The sequence below is a fragment of the Emiliania huxleyi genome (assembly GCF_000372725.1).
Source record: "Emiliania huxleyi CCMP1516 unplaced genomic scaffold EMIHUscaffold_775, whole genome shotgun sequence".
NCBI lineage: Eukaryota > Haptophyta > Isochrysidales > Noelaerhabdaceae > Emiliania > Emiliania huxleyi.
This window is the reverse complement of record NW_005196200.1, coordinates 941-15,552: the sequence shown is the minus strand read 5'-3', so window position 1 is coordinate 15,552 and position 14,612 is coordinate 941. Positions and strand designations below refer to the sequence as shown.

The 14,612-nt window shown below is 63.4% G+C and overlaps 4 protein-coding genes across 4 annotated transcripts; all 4 read right to left on the bottom strand.

The window, feature by feature from the left end:
• Positions 1 to 988: 988 nt before the first annotated feature.
• EMIHUDRAFT_249406 (hypothetical protein) lies at positions 989 to 2,401 on the bottom strand (the record flags this gene model as incomplete). The annotated part of the gene is made up of 1 exon (XM_005760175.1): positions 989 to 2,401. The coding sequence occupies one exon, from the start codon at positions 2,399 to 2,401 to the stop codon at positions 989 to 991; it is 1,413 nt and encodes a 470-aa protein (XP_005760232.1).
• A 1,308-nt stretch (positions 2,402 to 3,709) lies between these two features.
• Positions 3,710 to 4,677, bottom strand: EMIHUDRAFT_249404 (hypothetical protein; the record flags this gene model as incomplete). The annotated part of the gene is made up of 4 exons (XM_005760174.1): positions 3,710 to 3,834; positions 3,927 to 4,024; positions 4,102 to 4,166; positions 4,249 to 4,677. The coding sequence occupies 4 exons, from the start codon at positions 4,675 to 4,677 to the stop codon at positions 3,710 to 3,712; spliced, it is 717 nt and encodes a 238-aa protein (XP_005760231.1).
• Positions 4,678 to 5,143: 466 nt separating this feature from the next.
• Positions 5,144 to 6,691, bottom strand: EMIHUDRAFT_372081 (hypothetical protein). Its single transcript, XM_005760173.1, has 6 exons — positions 6,646 to 6,691; positions 6,472 to 6,544; positions 5,976 to 6,070; positions 5,849 to 5,863; positions 5,705 to 5,774; positions 5,144 to 5,472 (listed from the first exon to the last, which is right to left on the bottom strand). The coding sequence occupies exons 1-6, from the start codon at positions 6,670 to 6,672 to the stop codon at positions 5,324 to 5,326; spliced, it is 429 nt and encodes a 142-aa protein (XP_005760230.1). The 5' UTR covers positions 6,673 to 6,691; the 3' UTR covers positions 5,144 to 5,323.
• A 5,732-nt stretch (positions 6,692 to 12,423) lies between these two features.
• On the bottom strand, positions 12,424 to 13,173 carry EMIHUDRAFT_249400 (hypothetical protein; the record flags this gene model as incomplete). Its single annotated transcript, XM_005760172.1, has 2 exons — positions 12,424 to 12,632; positions 12,807 to 13,173. The coding sequence occupies 2 exons, from the start codon at positions 13,171 to 13,173 to the stop codon at positions 12,424 to 12,426; spliced, it is 576 nt and encodes a 191-aa protein (XP_005760229.1).
• Between the last annotated feature and the right edge of the window lie 1,439 nt (positions 13,174 to 14,612).

Below are 14,612 nucleotides of genomic sequence, written 5' to 3'. Positions count from 1 at the left end.
ACTCTCTCTCTCTCCCACTAGGAGTGAGTGTGTGCGTGTGTGTGGGTTACCGTGTGTGTGTGTGCCAGTGTGTGTATGCGTGTGTGTGTGTGTGTGTGGGTGTGCCCGTGTGTGTGTGCCAAAGGCTTGTACTTTCCCTCACTTCACTTCACCTCACTTCGCCTGAAGGTGCGCGCGTTTCTGCGCGGCTCCCTCGAGGGAGGTTCCGTTCCCCCCCCCCCCCGCTGGGGCACCCCCTCCCACTTCACCCCCCCCTCCCCCCCCCCCCGCCCCACCACCCCCTCCGAGTCGCATGTGCGAGGAGTTGTTGCGTCCAAATTCGCTCCCCCGACCCGTCGCCCCGCGCGCAGAGGGCGGCCACAGGCTGCGTGCACGAAACGCCTCTTCACAGCGCCGTCCGGGTGTGAACAGGCCGCTCGACGCGGAGCACGTCGACCCGCTGGGCGGCGGCGGTCAGCCGCGTGTGGCCGAGTCGACGGCCGAGGCTGCCGCGGGGCGAGGTGAGGTGGAGGGCCCGGGCGCCTCTGTGCGAAGGCGGGGCTGCGAGTGACGACCGGTTTGCTTCCAGCCGGAGGTGCAGGTGGGCCCATGCGTTTTTCGGCAAAACATCCACACATTAATAGTAACAGACAAAGGGTGCCAAGTTGTCTCTTTGTTCCCCCCGCAGAAACCTTCCAATAGCCAGCAAATATTAATGGTTGATGTGACTAATATGACGATAAGGTAAGGTAAGGTAAGGTAAACGTCTCCACACACACACACAAAGTGGTGGGGCAAGGGGGGGCGACCCTCTAATGTGTAATGACGATATAGGCGGAAAGCAATAGATAGGCTTAAGCTTTGGGAGATGATGTGTTAAAACTCAGGCTAGTTGAAAAAAGAAAGCTTATGACGTTATTTTTACAAGAAACAAGTCGTGTTCGCGGTGCTCATGGGTCTGCTCTCTGGGGACGCGTGTGTGAGGTGGGTGTTGCAACACGCACGTCCGTCACGTGAGAAGGCAAGGGGTGTCCGTGCCGCAGTTCGGGTCGCACTGGTAGCACGAGAACGAGCAATACCCCCGCATCCAGTCCTGTGTGCACTCTCCCCAGGCCGCTCGCTCCGGGCAAGTGTAGTCCGGAGATGGTGCAAGGTCGACGGGCTCGGTGCCGCATTCAGCCGGGCACGTGACCGAGCCGCTGAGGTCGTAGTTCGTCGGGGCTTGCAGCTTCAAAGGTGCGAACGACCCCCGCGGCCACCCGCTGAGCCCGTCGCTTAAGTCCGCCCGCCCGAGGCAGGCCGTGTCGTGGCCGTATCCCACGAGGCATGTGAACGCCCATGAGAGAGAGCCGGCGAACCCGTTGTTGAGGACGTGCTTGGTCACGTTGCTCATTGACTGGTTGAACGTCGGGACGGGAGGGTAGGTCGCGCTGCTGTTTGGTGTGTAGTAAGTCCAACGATTTGAGATCTCACCGACGAGAATCGGTCTCGAACCGAGGTTGTACTGAGAAGCCGTCGTCGTCACGGGAGAACCCGTGCCAAAGGCGGCACCGTTGTCTTCCTTGGGATAATCATGAACCTGCCACACGTCGATCGTGCCCGTCTGCTGCCCGCCTGCGTCCTGGAGGCACTTGTCTGCCCAAACACGTGCCCCGCCGAATTCGCTCGTCACAGCGCACTGACTCCACGAGCTGCTCGTGACGAGATGCTGGGGTGACTCCAGCTTGATCGCCGCGATTTGCCGATTTATGAAGCGCTGGAGCGAGGCGACTGGGAAGAGGCACGTCCCGCCCTGTTCAAGATTCCAACCGGGTTGGTTGTTTGGGCCGGCACACCTGGCGACGGCGGAGAGGTCCGAGCAACCGCCTCCCGCTGGAGAGGAGGTCGACATGTTGAGGACGCCCTCGATCTCGTTGACGATCTCCCACATCGCGATGACCGGGTCGGACCGTGTAGCGCTCACCAGCGGACGAAGTGCGTTCTCGATGAAGGCCTGCAGCGCAGTCTCGTCGCCAAGGACGGAGCAGCAGAGAGCTGTGCGCACGAGCGCGGCGCTCCACATGACGGGGATGACCAGCACGCTATGATTTCGAGCGATGTCCAGGTACCGCTTGAAGGCGTCGACTACGCCGTCGGCAAGGCCGGTGATGTGACCGGACGCGTTCAGCAAGAACGGCGCGCGCCACTCCTCCATGCCGGCGTCCTCAAACATCCAAAGCCGGATGGAGTTGCCCCCATGCAGCCTGAGCGTCTCCACCTGCTGCCTGAACTCGCAGAAGCTGTTCGCAGCAAACCCCGTCGCCGCGCTGGTGTTAAAGTCGCTGCCGTAGGTTTCCGTCGTGACCCATGCGCTGTTGACGCCATTGAGATGAATTGGTCGGCCCTGCATCTCGAGCTGCCCGTCGGCACCGAGTGCGAGCATTTGTGACGGCTGCTGCGGCTGGGACGGCCCATTAATGAGGACCGGGGGCCGGGGGAGCACGACATTGTCGCTAGCGCCGCCGAGGAGGCTGCTATCGTGCTGGTGAGCGCTCGCAAAGGTGAGCTCGCGCTCCGAGGGGTGCAGCGCAAGACCCTGCGCAAGGAGAGCTAGCATGCCTTACGGATGGTGACGCTTGCTTGCGGCTCTCCGCAGTGGAGGGGGGGTGCACCCGGGTGCACGCCGCGCTTCGCGACGCACTTTCGGTTTCGCGCCCCCCCCCCAGCGGGCCCGGCGATAGGTGTTCCGCCGCACTATCTGTTTTCTCTTTTTGGGGCATGGGCCCTACTGCGGGGAGGGAGAGGGAGGTGGGGGGCAGGGAGAGGGGGGGGGAGAGGAGGAGGGGGGGGGGGAGGGGGAAGGGTACCGGGGGGGCGGCATGGAGGGGGAAAGGAAGAGCAAGGGCGAAAGAGGGCAAGGGACTGGGCGCTGGCATACCAGGGGGGGCAAGGTGGTGGGCGGCGACCCCCGCATACCGTCCTACGGCGGGGACTATCGCTACGCCAGGGAAGACAAGGGCGTCGAAGTGCAGCTGCTGCTGTTCGAATCGTTCGCCGGGTTCGGAAAGGGGGTCCGTGAGATCCTCCGGAGAGCGGCGGACGTGCTACAGAACAAGCTGACGCGGGCCCAGTACCTCGATGAGGTGACTTGGACCACCAAGAGCTGGCTGGGGCTGCAGAAGCAGCGCATCTCAGTCGTTCTTCACACGGCCATCGCAGAGCAGGTCGTGAATGAGCTTGCCTGTGGCGGGGGTGGGCGGGTGCACGGAGCTAAGTGCCTCGCCACCCTCGCAGGAGTCGCTTAGGCGGCTCCCGTGGTGTACCTGTGTTCGTGCCAGTGCGCGCCAGTCCCGTGCCCAGTGTTGTGCGAGGGAGTTTTGTTGTAAGATTCTCTTTTTGAGCTTACCCTTCGATGTTATGAAACAAACGCAAGGCGAACACACGCACATCGCTCTCGGGCCCACAGACATCCCGCACACTCGCCCCCCCCCCGCGCGTGTTCAAACACAGGCGTAGGAACGGTGTGGATGTGGCTTCACGACGGTCGGGAACTTCAACACTCCACACGCGCACACCGCACACCGGCCAGGGCTACAATAGTGCCAGTGAGGCGGAGGCGCGAGTCGGAGAAGGCCGCGACCGTCAAGTGTTCCCTTCATTTACCTGCAATCGCTGTGAACCCAGCCACGTATCGATGTCACTCTTCACCTTAGGCCAAAGCCAAAGGTGTTTCCCTCTAGAGCCGTAGCAATCAGAGCCGCTGCGCTCTCCGTGATCCGTAACCTTCAGGAATCATGCAAATAGGCGCAAGCGTTGATCGATAACGCTTCGACACGAATGACACGTCGTCAGGGTCGCCGCGCATTCCGCGCATGCCTGGTGGCCGCATGGCACGAATGCCGTATTCATCGTCTTGTCCATGCAGATCACACACGTTTGGTCGTCTTGCCGGCGCCGGCACAGCTCACCCTCAAGGGCAGTAAGGGCTTGCCGCGTCGCAACAATGCGACACTCGAGCTCGGCACGGGACATCCGGGCGAGCGCCTCCGGACGTGGGACCGCGTCTCTAACGGCATCATCACTCGACGGCTCTGCGCTTGCGGGTGGCAGTTCGGGTGCCGGTTCGGGCACAGGTGCCGGCACCGACGCTGCTGGTGCAGCTGGTGCGGCTGCCTCCGACACGTCTGGAAGGGCTCGCGCTGATACGCCTGGAAGTGCGAAAGAAGACGTGCCCAGATTGCCAAGTGGCCCATCGCTAATCCCCTGGTGAGCCCGTATGATCGCAGCTACCTGCGGTTTCCGAACACCAATCCATCCTAAAGCCCCGCCCGAACCCATTGCGAGCGCCACCTCGAGCGCTGTGCACCCATGCTGATTTCGCAGGCTTGCATCTGCTCCTGCGGCCAATAGAGCTTGCGCCACTTCAGCGACTTTGGTCGTGTGCAGAGGCGTGTTGTCGTCTTTGTCTTGAGCATTCACAGAGGCTCCCGCTGCGACGAGAAGGTCGACTGCAAGAGCACTGCTCGCCACATAGAGTGGTGTGCGGCCAAGATTGTCAAGCTTAAACTCGGCTCCAGCGTCGAGAAGAAAGCTGGCGGCCTCCAGCTTGTCGTGGAGCACAGCCAAAAAGAGCGCGGTGTTGCCGGTGCCTAGCTGCACGCAATTCACTGCCGTACCGGATGCCATCTGATCCCGCAATTGGTTGGTGTCTCCGTCCATGGCAGCATTCCACCATCGATGAGAAAACGGCGCCTCTTGCTGAGCAGAAAGTGGCGCCTCTTGCTGAACAGAAAATGGCGCCTCTTGCTGAGCATGCGGCGCAGCATTCCACTGCACTGGATCTGGCAGCGGAGCGCTCGGCCTCGCTCCTCGACGACGCCGCATCCCCGCGCACTCCGCGCCCGCGCGTTGTCCAGGGGCGCTCCGACTCCGCATCCCGGCGGTGCTGCAGCCTAACCCCCACGCGGGCGCCTGGCTTCGGAGCGCTGCCATGTCTGTGTGGACGTGCGTCGTCCCTTGTGGGTTGGTTCGCGCTGCGTGTGTAGGGGAGGCCGACAAATAGCGTACACACCCATCAAACTGTCACGTAATAGAGCTAGTTGTCCCACCACCTCGTGTGTGTGGAGAAGTTTACTTTACCCTACCTTACCTGATTGGACATTCACGTTGGTTGAACGGAATTATCAAAATTCAAATGATAATTATAAACACGTGCCGCAAGTCTAGAGACAACGGTCAACGCGAAACGCCATTGGACAGACCCCGATTTCCGGTACGGTACATGAGTGTGCAGACATCCGGGTGCAACAGAGGCCCGTGACGGTAATCGTCGTGCGGTCTGCACTGTCTACTTACCTTCTCTGATCTACGAGGACGTGTCGAGCTCGGGAGCAGCCTCGTCGCTGCAGACTCGGATCTGCACCTTGAGCGTCCCCTTGGTGCGCGCCTTCTCGACGGCGGCCATCGCCTCCTCGAGCGGGTAGGTGGCCGAGATGAGGGGCGTGAGGTCGAGGCCTACACGCCGAGAGACCGCCGAGATGCAGCCGAGATACAGCCGAGATGCAGCCGAAATCAGCCCCGAGGTTAGCCGAGAGGCCGCCGAGATGCAACCGAGATGCAGCCCAGATGCAGCCGAGGTCAGCCCCGAGGTCAGCCGAGAGACCGTCGAGATGCAGCCGAGAGGCAGCCGAGAGGCAGCCGAGGTCAGCCGAGGTTAGCCGAGGGTGAGGGGCGTGAGGGTCGACGCCTGCAGCCATCAGCTCGAGCGCGGGCGGGAAGGGGCCGCAGCGCGAGCCGACCACGCGCAGCTCGTCGACCTGTTCACGGCTGCACGCTGTGAAGAGACGCCGCTCCCACCTCACAGCGCCGAAACCACGCGCGGCTCGTCCACCACGAAGGGCGCCGTGTTGAAGTCGGCTCCTGCGGAGAAGGAGTCGAGATGTGGCCGAGATGGGGCCGAGATGTGGCCGAGATGTGACCGATACATTGCCGAAGTGTAGCCGAGATGTGGCCGAGATGTTGAAGTCGGCTCCTGCGGCACACGTCGACTTGAGTACGACTGCGCCGAGCGGCCGGCAGAGCGAGCGCGCCAGGTCGAGGCCGGTGGGCGAGCCTACGCATTGCTTCATTTGCAGATGGCTCAGAGAGGGCTCCCGGTTCACCAGCAGGTCGAGGCCGGTGGGCGGGCCTACGCATCTCACCGCTGCTCTCACCCCGCGCCAAACCTGCACGCCACAGCGGGGGGGGCACCCACACCCCCCCCCCCCCGGCGGTGGCGAGAGACGCAGAGGCTAGGTCGGAGAGTGGCCGCTATGATCACTGCGGCTCGAGACAAGCGCTGGTAGCGTCGACAACGACGGTGGGTTCGGGTACCGTGGGGTAGGGGAGGGTGGGTTCGGGTACCGTGGGGTAGGGGAGGGTGGGTTCGGGTACCGTGGGGAGGGTAGGGGATGGGTGGGGTACCGTGGGGGTAGGGGAGGGTTCGGGTACCGTGGGGATAGGGGAGACGAGCGCCTGTCGCGTCGACGACGACGTCGAAGCTCGCAGCGCGAGCTGGCAGCGCCGATGCGGCGAAGGCAGTCTCGACCTGCGCCACGGCCGGTGGGTTCGGGTACCGTGGGGTAGAGGAGGGTGTGTTCTGGTAGGGTGGGTCCGGGTACCGTGGGGGTAGGGGAAGGCGGCCTCGACCTGCGCCGCAGACGACAGCAGCCCCATCTTGGCCGCGTGCCTGCGGGGAGACAGCCGAGAGACAGCGATGAGATAGCCGAAATGAAGGCGAGGGGCGGCCCAGGGCCCAGCGGGCGCTCCCACGCGCGGTGCCCTTCTCGCGTGTCGACCTCGCTTGCAATCTGGGACGCATCTGGCCTGCCTCGCCACAATCTCGCCACAATCTCGCCGCAATCTCGCCGCAATCTCGCCGCAAGCTCGCCTGCCGAAGAGAACCGGCCTCGGCGTGCCCTCGCCGAGGCTCGCCGCGTGCCGGCCGAGCACCTGACAATGGATTGAGGAACGAATGAGCCGCTGTGCCGGCCGAGCACATGCACATGTGCATGCACATGCACATGTGCATGTGCATGCACCTGACAATGGGTTGATTGATGAACGAATGAAGGAACGAATTGAGAGGCGAGGCTCGCCACGTGCCGGCCGAGCACCACCTCAGATCTCCCCACACCTCCCCCATACCTCCGCATACCTCCGCATACCTCCGCATACCTCCCCGTATCTCCCCAATCTCCCCATATCTGGCACCTCGGCGATCAACAGCCCGAGCTTGCCGTCGCCGATGATTGCCACGCGGTCCTTTGGCGAGACGACCCGCTGCTCCGCGATGCGAAAGGCGGCGGCGAGCGGCTCGGCGAACGCCGCGTTCTCCGTCGAGACGCCGTCCGGCACGGCGTGAAGGTTGACGACGGGGAGGGTGAGCCGCTCGCAGTAGGTCCCGTCCTTGTTGAGGATGCCAAGCACGGTCCTCTTGGGGCAGTGGTTGCGCGCCCGCGCGCCGCCGACGGCGCACGTGCCGCACGACGCCGCGTCCCAGCAGCAGAGGTTGATGTCGCCGACGACGCGCTTGCCGACGAGGTGGGCGTGCGAGGCGGGCGCCGTCTCGACGACGCCGACAAACTCGTGGCCAACGATGCCTGACGGCGGGCGGAGGAGGCGAGGCGTGAACGCTGCGCTGATGTCGGCGGCGACGGCGATGGCGGGCGAGGCCTTTGAAGCCCATGTATCCCTTCATGATCTCGATATCGGTCGCGCAGACCGCGGCGACGAGCACACGCACCAGAGCCTCGCCTTCGGCGGGCTCCGGCACGGGCACGTCCATGACGGAGCCAGAGGCACCGTCGACGACGAAGCCGCGCATCAGCCGGGTACACATCTCTCTCAGGCAGAGCAACCACCAAACGGCGAAGCGAGCGGAGACGAAAAAAAGAAAAAAATCCCCCCGAGAATAGCTCCGCCGTTCATGGAGGCAACCGATGCGAGTCGACTGGTGTGTGTCGTCGTGGTAGCCCCCCATACTAGTAACACCAGCCATGGCCTCAGGGAGCGCGGGGGGGGGCGCTGGGAGCAACACGGACAACATTAAATCAAAAGTGGTCATGTTCACAGCACCCGTATTTGCAACTAGTCATATGGCGAGCGGGACAGTCTCATGCGTCATGGCCATGCCACAGGATCTCTAACAGGATCTACAATGTACGTACGGCGCCCTCAGGGTACAGCGCACTCCTCTATCTTCCCTAGGGCCATCACTGGCACTAACCCGACGCTCGTACTCAGGGGGTTCCGGTCGAGCTGGCGCAATCGCCGCCGATCTTGTTCGTGTAGTTGCTGCTGCTCGCGCCGGATGGTGCGGATGGCCAGAGGGCCCCTAAGGGGCGCCCCTCTGAGCACGACGCATCTGTCTCCGCCCCCCCCGGCATCTGTCCCAGAGTGATGGTGCGCGCAGCTGGCGCCCCCGCCCCCGCACCACTTGGTGCGGTAGCTCCCCCATTCGCCGACGGCGCCAGTTGCCGAAGCCGTAGGTAGTCCCACGCCATGCGCTCCTTCTCACAGCTTAGTTGCTCGATGCGACGGCGCATCGCAGCCTCGGGCGCAAAAAAGGCGTCCCGTGAGCCGGCACGCGCGAGGCCGAGCCGAGCTCGAGCTCGAGCCGAGACGGGCAGAACAGAGATACAGAGCCGAGATAAATGCCGAGAGGCGGAGCCGGGACTGGGTTGAGCCGGAGCCGAGAGCGCCGAGATGTCGCACACACACCTCGAGCCCAAAGTCGTCGCGTTGCTTGATCTCGAGAGCCTGCATCAGAATGCAGGCGGCGACCATCGCGGCCGCTAGCCAAGCGCGCGTCTCCTGCGCCTGGCCCCACGAGGCTTCAAACCCCGTGTCATACCAGAGGAGCAGGGCAAGGAGAAGTGCGACCGGCCACCGGTAAAGGGGCGGGGTGCCGAGCGAGCCGTGCACGATGCCGATGCAGAAGTACTGTGCAAAGACCACCAGCCACACCTCGATGACTCCGGACTCCTCACTCACGAGCGTCGATCCTCCGGTGTGCTGCGCAGTTGAGGAAGCCCTCTCGATGAAGGTGGCGTAAAGGACTCGCAAAGGAAAGCAGATGCACCAAATCGACGAACAGATTCGCTGCGCGAGTTGGTGGTCACGCATAGCGTGCACCGCGAGGCGGATGCCGAAAAACTATCATTGAGCGCGCACACATACCTCATACGATACATAGAGGCAACGGCCACCGATTTAATTGCTTATGGAGCGCGCTGTCCGCTGACGTCACTCCCTCGCGCGAGAGTGACGAAGTCGCAGTGTCGCGGTGACGGTGTCACCCTGTCACCCACTGTCACGGTGATCGGACACATCTCGCACACACATCGCGGTGTGTGTAACGGACTTCACACGTCAACGACCCCGCCGGGCGTGCCGCGCAGCGCCCGGGCGACCCACCGGAGGAAGGCCTATTTCAACCCTTCAAAATGGCCCACTATCTTTGGTACACGCACCGCGTGTCTGCTCGCGGTACACACTACGAGGGTTGAAGTCGTGCTCACCGTGCAGGCGTTCGTCTCCACCGCGACGTCAAAGGTCCACTTCCCGCCGTACGCCGTCACCATGCTGCACATTCACCACCAATTTATCCTCCTATCTCTCTCTACTCTGCCTCTCACAGGACACAGGTTGCTCGAACAAGTTGAACAACTGGGCTTTGGCTCCTTCGAACGAAGCGCTGCCTCTGACACGGGACAGAGGGGGGGGAGGGAGGATCGAGAGGAAACAAAGGCGTGCCGCCGGCCGTCGCGACGCGCGGCGGGGCGGCGTAGGGGCGCGCAACCATTCTGCGACGGATAATCCACTGCGCCGTGAGGACCTCTTGGCGTGAGGACCTCTAGGAGGACCTCTCTTGGAGAGGACCTCTTGGCGTGAGGACCTAGGTGAGGACCTCTTCACTTGAGGCTCGTTTGAGTTTCTCGTAATTCAGGGTGCGTCAAAACACAAAAGCGGCTGTCCTGTGCTGGCTGGCCGTGGCGGCACACGACCGGGAGACGGAGTCCCTAATGTGCCTCTCAAGAGCGGAAGAGGATCGAGTCGGGCACATTTAGATGTTTTGTTTGTCACATTTATGGTTCAACATGATTGTGTCGGGGTGTGATGTGCAGGAGAACCATCTGGGAGTGTTGCTGGTAATCATTTTGGTAATGATTATTTTATATCGTCTTGCCCGTGATAATCATTTTATATCGCGGCACCTGTGTGTCGGGCCTGCGAGGTTGATTTTCCCCTTTTCTTTTTGCGAGTGTTTGGTTGGGGGAATTTCCTTTTTTCGCACGACACTTCGCTTCCAGGGAGGGGGGGTCGGGACCCCCGCTGCAACCTTCATGCCGCCTCGCGGTCGTCCCACTCTCGTCGTTCTCCCTCCTGTCGCTTCCTCCTCTGCCGCGTCGCTCTCGTCTGCCTCGTCCCGCGACGTCCTTTTCCTTTCCTGCTGGCAGGCGAATACACCTCGTGAAAGAAAAACTGTGTCACCAAGATTCTAGTCCTGTGCCCAGTAAAGAAAGAAAGAAAACAGACAACCCAAGGGAGGGATGGGAGAACGGCACGCCGCCACCACACAGGGATTTTAAGGAGAGGAGTGTGATGCGCTAGCCGTCGCCTACCCTAGGGGGTCTGCCTCTTCCTATCTCTCTTCGCGGTCTCTCTCCGATTCTCGCTTCAACCTTCCTGTGCCCAGTGTTGTGCGAGGCTGTTCGTTGTAAAATTCTTTTTCGTCCTTTCAGATTCTTTTTCTCGCGATGTCTGCCCCACCGCGCCGCCGCTCGCGCCGCCTCGCCACCGCCTCCACCGCCGCTCCCTCGCCAGACACGCCGCCGCCCGCCCGCCTCCTCGACCTCCCCACGGAGCTCCTCGTGCGCGCCCTCTCTCACTGCGACCCCACCGATATCGCTCGCGTCGCGGCCGTCTCGCTGCTCTTTCACGCCTCGCTTGCGGTGGAGGCCATCCGCTTGTGGGCGCAAGAGCGCGGCTTCGAGCTGCCGGCGCTGCCAGAGGGCGAGGGATGCGCCGTGCGGTGGCTGTGCTTGTCGGCGCTGCTGCGCGAGTCCAACTTGCCAGCGAGGGCGGCGTCAGGCTGGCAGCACAGCCTTTTTATCGACGGCGAGGGGCGGCTCTCGTCGTGCGGCATGGCAGCACAGGGCGAGGAGGACGACGAGTACGACGCGGAGGACTTTCCAGGCCTTCTCGGTCACGGTGAGGGCGTGCTGCGGCTCAACACGCCGACCCGCCTCCCTACGCTGGGTGGCGAGAGCATCGTCGCCGTGTCGGCTGGAGATTCTTACAGCCTCGCCCTCACCGCCGACGGAGCTGTCTGGAGCTGGGGCTATGGAGGCTTGGGCGGGCTGGGCCACGGCGACGAGCAGAGCCAGTGGCAGCCCAAGAAGATCGAGGCCTTTGCGGGCCAGCGCGTCATCGCTGTATCTGCTGGAGGTAGCCACAGCCTCGCCCTCACCGCGGACGGCAGTGTTTGGAGCTGGGGCTGGGGAGACGCTGGCCGGTTGGGCCACAGCGACGAGCTCGTCGCCGAACAGGAGCTGCCCACAAAGATCGAGGCCTTGGCGGGAAGGCGCGTCGTCGCCGTGTCGGCTGGAAGCAGCCACAGTCTCGCCCTCACCGCCGACGGAGCTGTCTGGAGCTGGGGCGGTGGAGCCTTTGGCCAGCTGGGCCACGGCGACGAGCAGTGGCAGCCGCTGCCAACGAAGATCGAGGCCTTTGCCGGGCGGCGCGTGATCGCTGTGCTGGCTGGAAGCAGCCACAGCCTCGCAATCACCACCGACGGCGCTGTCTGGAGCTGGGGTGATGGAGGCTTTGGCCGGCTGGGCCACGGCGACGAGCAACGCAAGCTCCTACCAAAGAAGGTCGAGGCTTTTGCTGGCCAGCGCGTCGTCGCTGTGTCGGCTGGAGGTCTGCACAGCCTCGCCATCACCGCCGACGGTGCTGTCTGGAGCTGCGGCTGTGGAGGCTTTGGTCCGTTGGGCCACGGTGACGAGCAGGACCAGCTGCTGCCGAAGAAGGTCGAGACTTTTGCTGGCCGGCGCGTCGTCGCTGTGTCGGCTGGAGCATTCCACAGCACCGCCCGCACCGCCGACGGCGCCGTCTTCACCTGGGGTCAGGGCGGCCACGGCTGCCTAGGGCACGGAGAGGACTTGTCGAACCAGCTGCTGCCCAAGAAGATCGAGGCGTGGGCGCCAGGCGGGCAGTGAGCGAAGACCGAGACGGTTGGGACTCTGTGCGCCCAGCCCCTGGCGACGAGTGCGAGGTTGACTTGGCTCTGGCGCATCTCGGCCCTGTCGATCCGTCGTTCTAAACAAAGAAATAAAGAAAACGGGCCTGAGGGACGGGAGGACGGCACCATTTTGGCTCGCCAACAAGCCCACAATCTCGGTGAGTCTCGCTCGAGCTCGGTCAATCTCGGGGCGGGCTGCTGCAGCGCGTCGAGACCTTCTCGAAGCGTATCGACGGGTGCGCCGCCCTCGCCGCCTCGACCGAGGTGTCGCTCAGGTCAACGCCGACCACCGCCTCGCCGCCGCAGATCTCCGCGGCGGTGGCGCACGTCGCGCCGCGGTCACTGCCGATCTCGAGGACGAGGTCGTCCGGGCGGAGGCTGCTCGCCGCTGCCCGACGGTACCCATCCGTCTCTCGGCAGCAGCAGTAGCTGCCGGGAGGAGAAGAGGAGAGAGGAGCAGAGGAGAGAGTAGTAGAGGTGTCCGGAGTGGAGCTGCTCTCGCCGTCTTCCGCCGCCTCTCCTACCGCCATGCCTCGCTCCGCTGCTCCTCCCTCCTCTCCACCGTCCGCCTCGCCTCCCGCCGCGGCCGGCACGAGGACAGCCTCTCCCACGCGAGGGAAGCTCTCGAGCAGAGCCTCGAGCGTCGTCGTCGCCGGCCGCTTGCCGGTGGCGGCGGAGCTGTCTGAGGCCGCCTTTGGTCGCTCCACGGCGCACTCCTGCCCATCAAGACTCACGCGACCCTGCAGCAGAAGCTGCTCCGCCTGACTCTCGCTTCGGCAGCACGCCCGCACGAGGTGGAGAGGATTTTGCTTCTCGGACGGGCCGGACGTGCGCCGGAAGCGGGTGACCGTCTCGACGCCGAGGAGAGCACACAGCTGGGCGTCGGTGAGGTGGAGAGGCACGCTGCGAAGAACGACGTCGATCGGCATGGCTTCTTTCTCCTCGTAATACACTACAATCGGTGGCGCGGGCCGGGGAGATAGCTACCGCCAAAAATAACGAAGACCGCCGCAAGCGGCGTGGCGTGGAGCGGTTGTGCATCCCTCCGGGGGCCCCTCTGCGCCGGGGAGGCGATGTTGGAGGCTAGGACGCAAGCGTCCGTCGCCCTTTTCAAACTCGGGGCCCACTCCGCTACGCTCCGACCCGAATTTGGAGGGCCTAAAAGTTTAAGGTGTTGCTGCGCAAAAGGGGTCGGACACAGGGCGCAGCTCATGCTAAGAGCTAGAAGAGGAGATAGAGAGAACAACCACCCTGTCCCGTTATTGCGTACACCAACAAACACCACAAAACGCTCACTCAGGGGGGTCACAACTACCAAGTCCCTCGACTAGCTGCCACAGGGCGCAGCTGCCACAGGGCGCAGCTGGAGACGCTCCCCCTCAATCGGCATCCACCCCCACCCGCTCCAGCCCCACTTCTGCTGCCGAGGTAGAGCGGTTTAGTGGTCCGAAGGAATCAAGGCAGGGCAGTGAGCTCGCAGGCTGCTCAGTCGCCGTCGCCGCGTGTCAAGTCAGGACAGAGCTCAGAGGACACGCCCGGCGGCTGCGGCGTCTGTGGCTGAATGAGGTGCAGTGTTCCCGTGTCGGGAGTCGTGGTTGACACTCTGAGTTGACGGGGTCTAGAGTTGATTGTTGCAACTGGGTGAGTGGGTGTGCGCGAGCGGCGCCCACCTACAGTAGCGGGGGACATGGAGATGGCTCCTGACCAACCGAGGTTCATACGAGACCGTGGTCGTGGAGAGCAAGGCCGTAGCCGTTCGCGCCAGACGTGCTACCGACTGGTTGGGTAGTAGAAACCCCGCATAGTCGGTTGAAATCCGCAAAGTCTCTTTTTCACCCGTTTCGCACCGGCCCCGCCGTGTGTGCAGGCTGTCCGCGACGTGTGACAGTGACTCCAACGTCGTCGGGTAGCCTGACGCACCGCCCGGTGTCACCACTCCATCCCGCTTCAACCCGGGCGCGCGTGCAGCTGACGAGAGCCAGTCCAAACCGCCGATAGTCGGCTGTACTGCCGCGCCTTGGCCTAGGCGCACAAGCCCGGACGGCGCATTGCCAGCTCTCGCTTCGGAAGGTTGTCGGGTGAACATAAGAGGCCCGTTATGATGGACTGCGAGTGGGCATAATCTGCATTGCTCTCAAGCTAGGCGTGGGTCATGCTGTCGGATTGGCGCCTGAGCCGTGAGCGGGACGCGCACACGCGCTGCCCCGACATGGGCCCCCGCTCCGCGTCTCGCCTCGCGGGTCTCCGGCGCTCGCTTCGCAACGGCCAGGCGCGCTTTGAGCGGGCGAGAAAGGTGGTACTCCCGCCCTTCTCGTGCGCCGATTCTAGAGGAGCCCTACCCGGCCTGCACGCACGCGCACACTACTGG

Coding starts and splice junctions, on each gene's coding strand:
- EMIHUDRAFT_372081 (XM_005760173.1), bottom strand. CDS start 6,672: ATGGGGCTGCTGTCGTCTGCGGCGCAG. Junction 6,545..6,645: donor TGCTGTCGTCTGCGGCGCAG/GTCGAGGCCGCC, acceptor GCCGTGGCGCAG/GTCGAGACTGCCTTCGCCGC. Junction 6,071..6,471: donor CGTCGTCGTCGACGCGACAG/GCGCTCGTCTCC, acceptor AGCAATGCGTAG/GCTCGCCCACCGGCCTCGAC.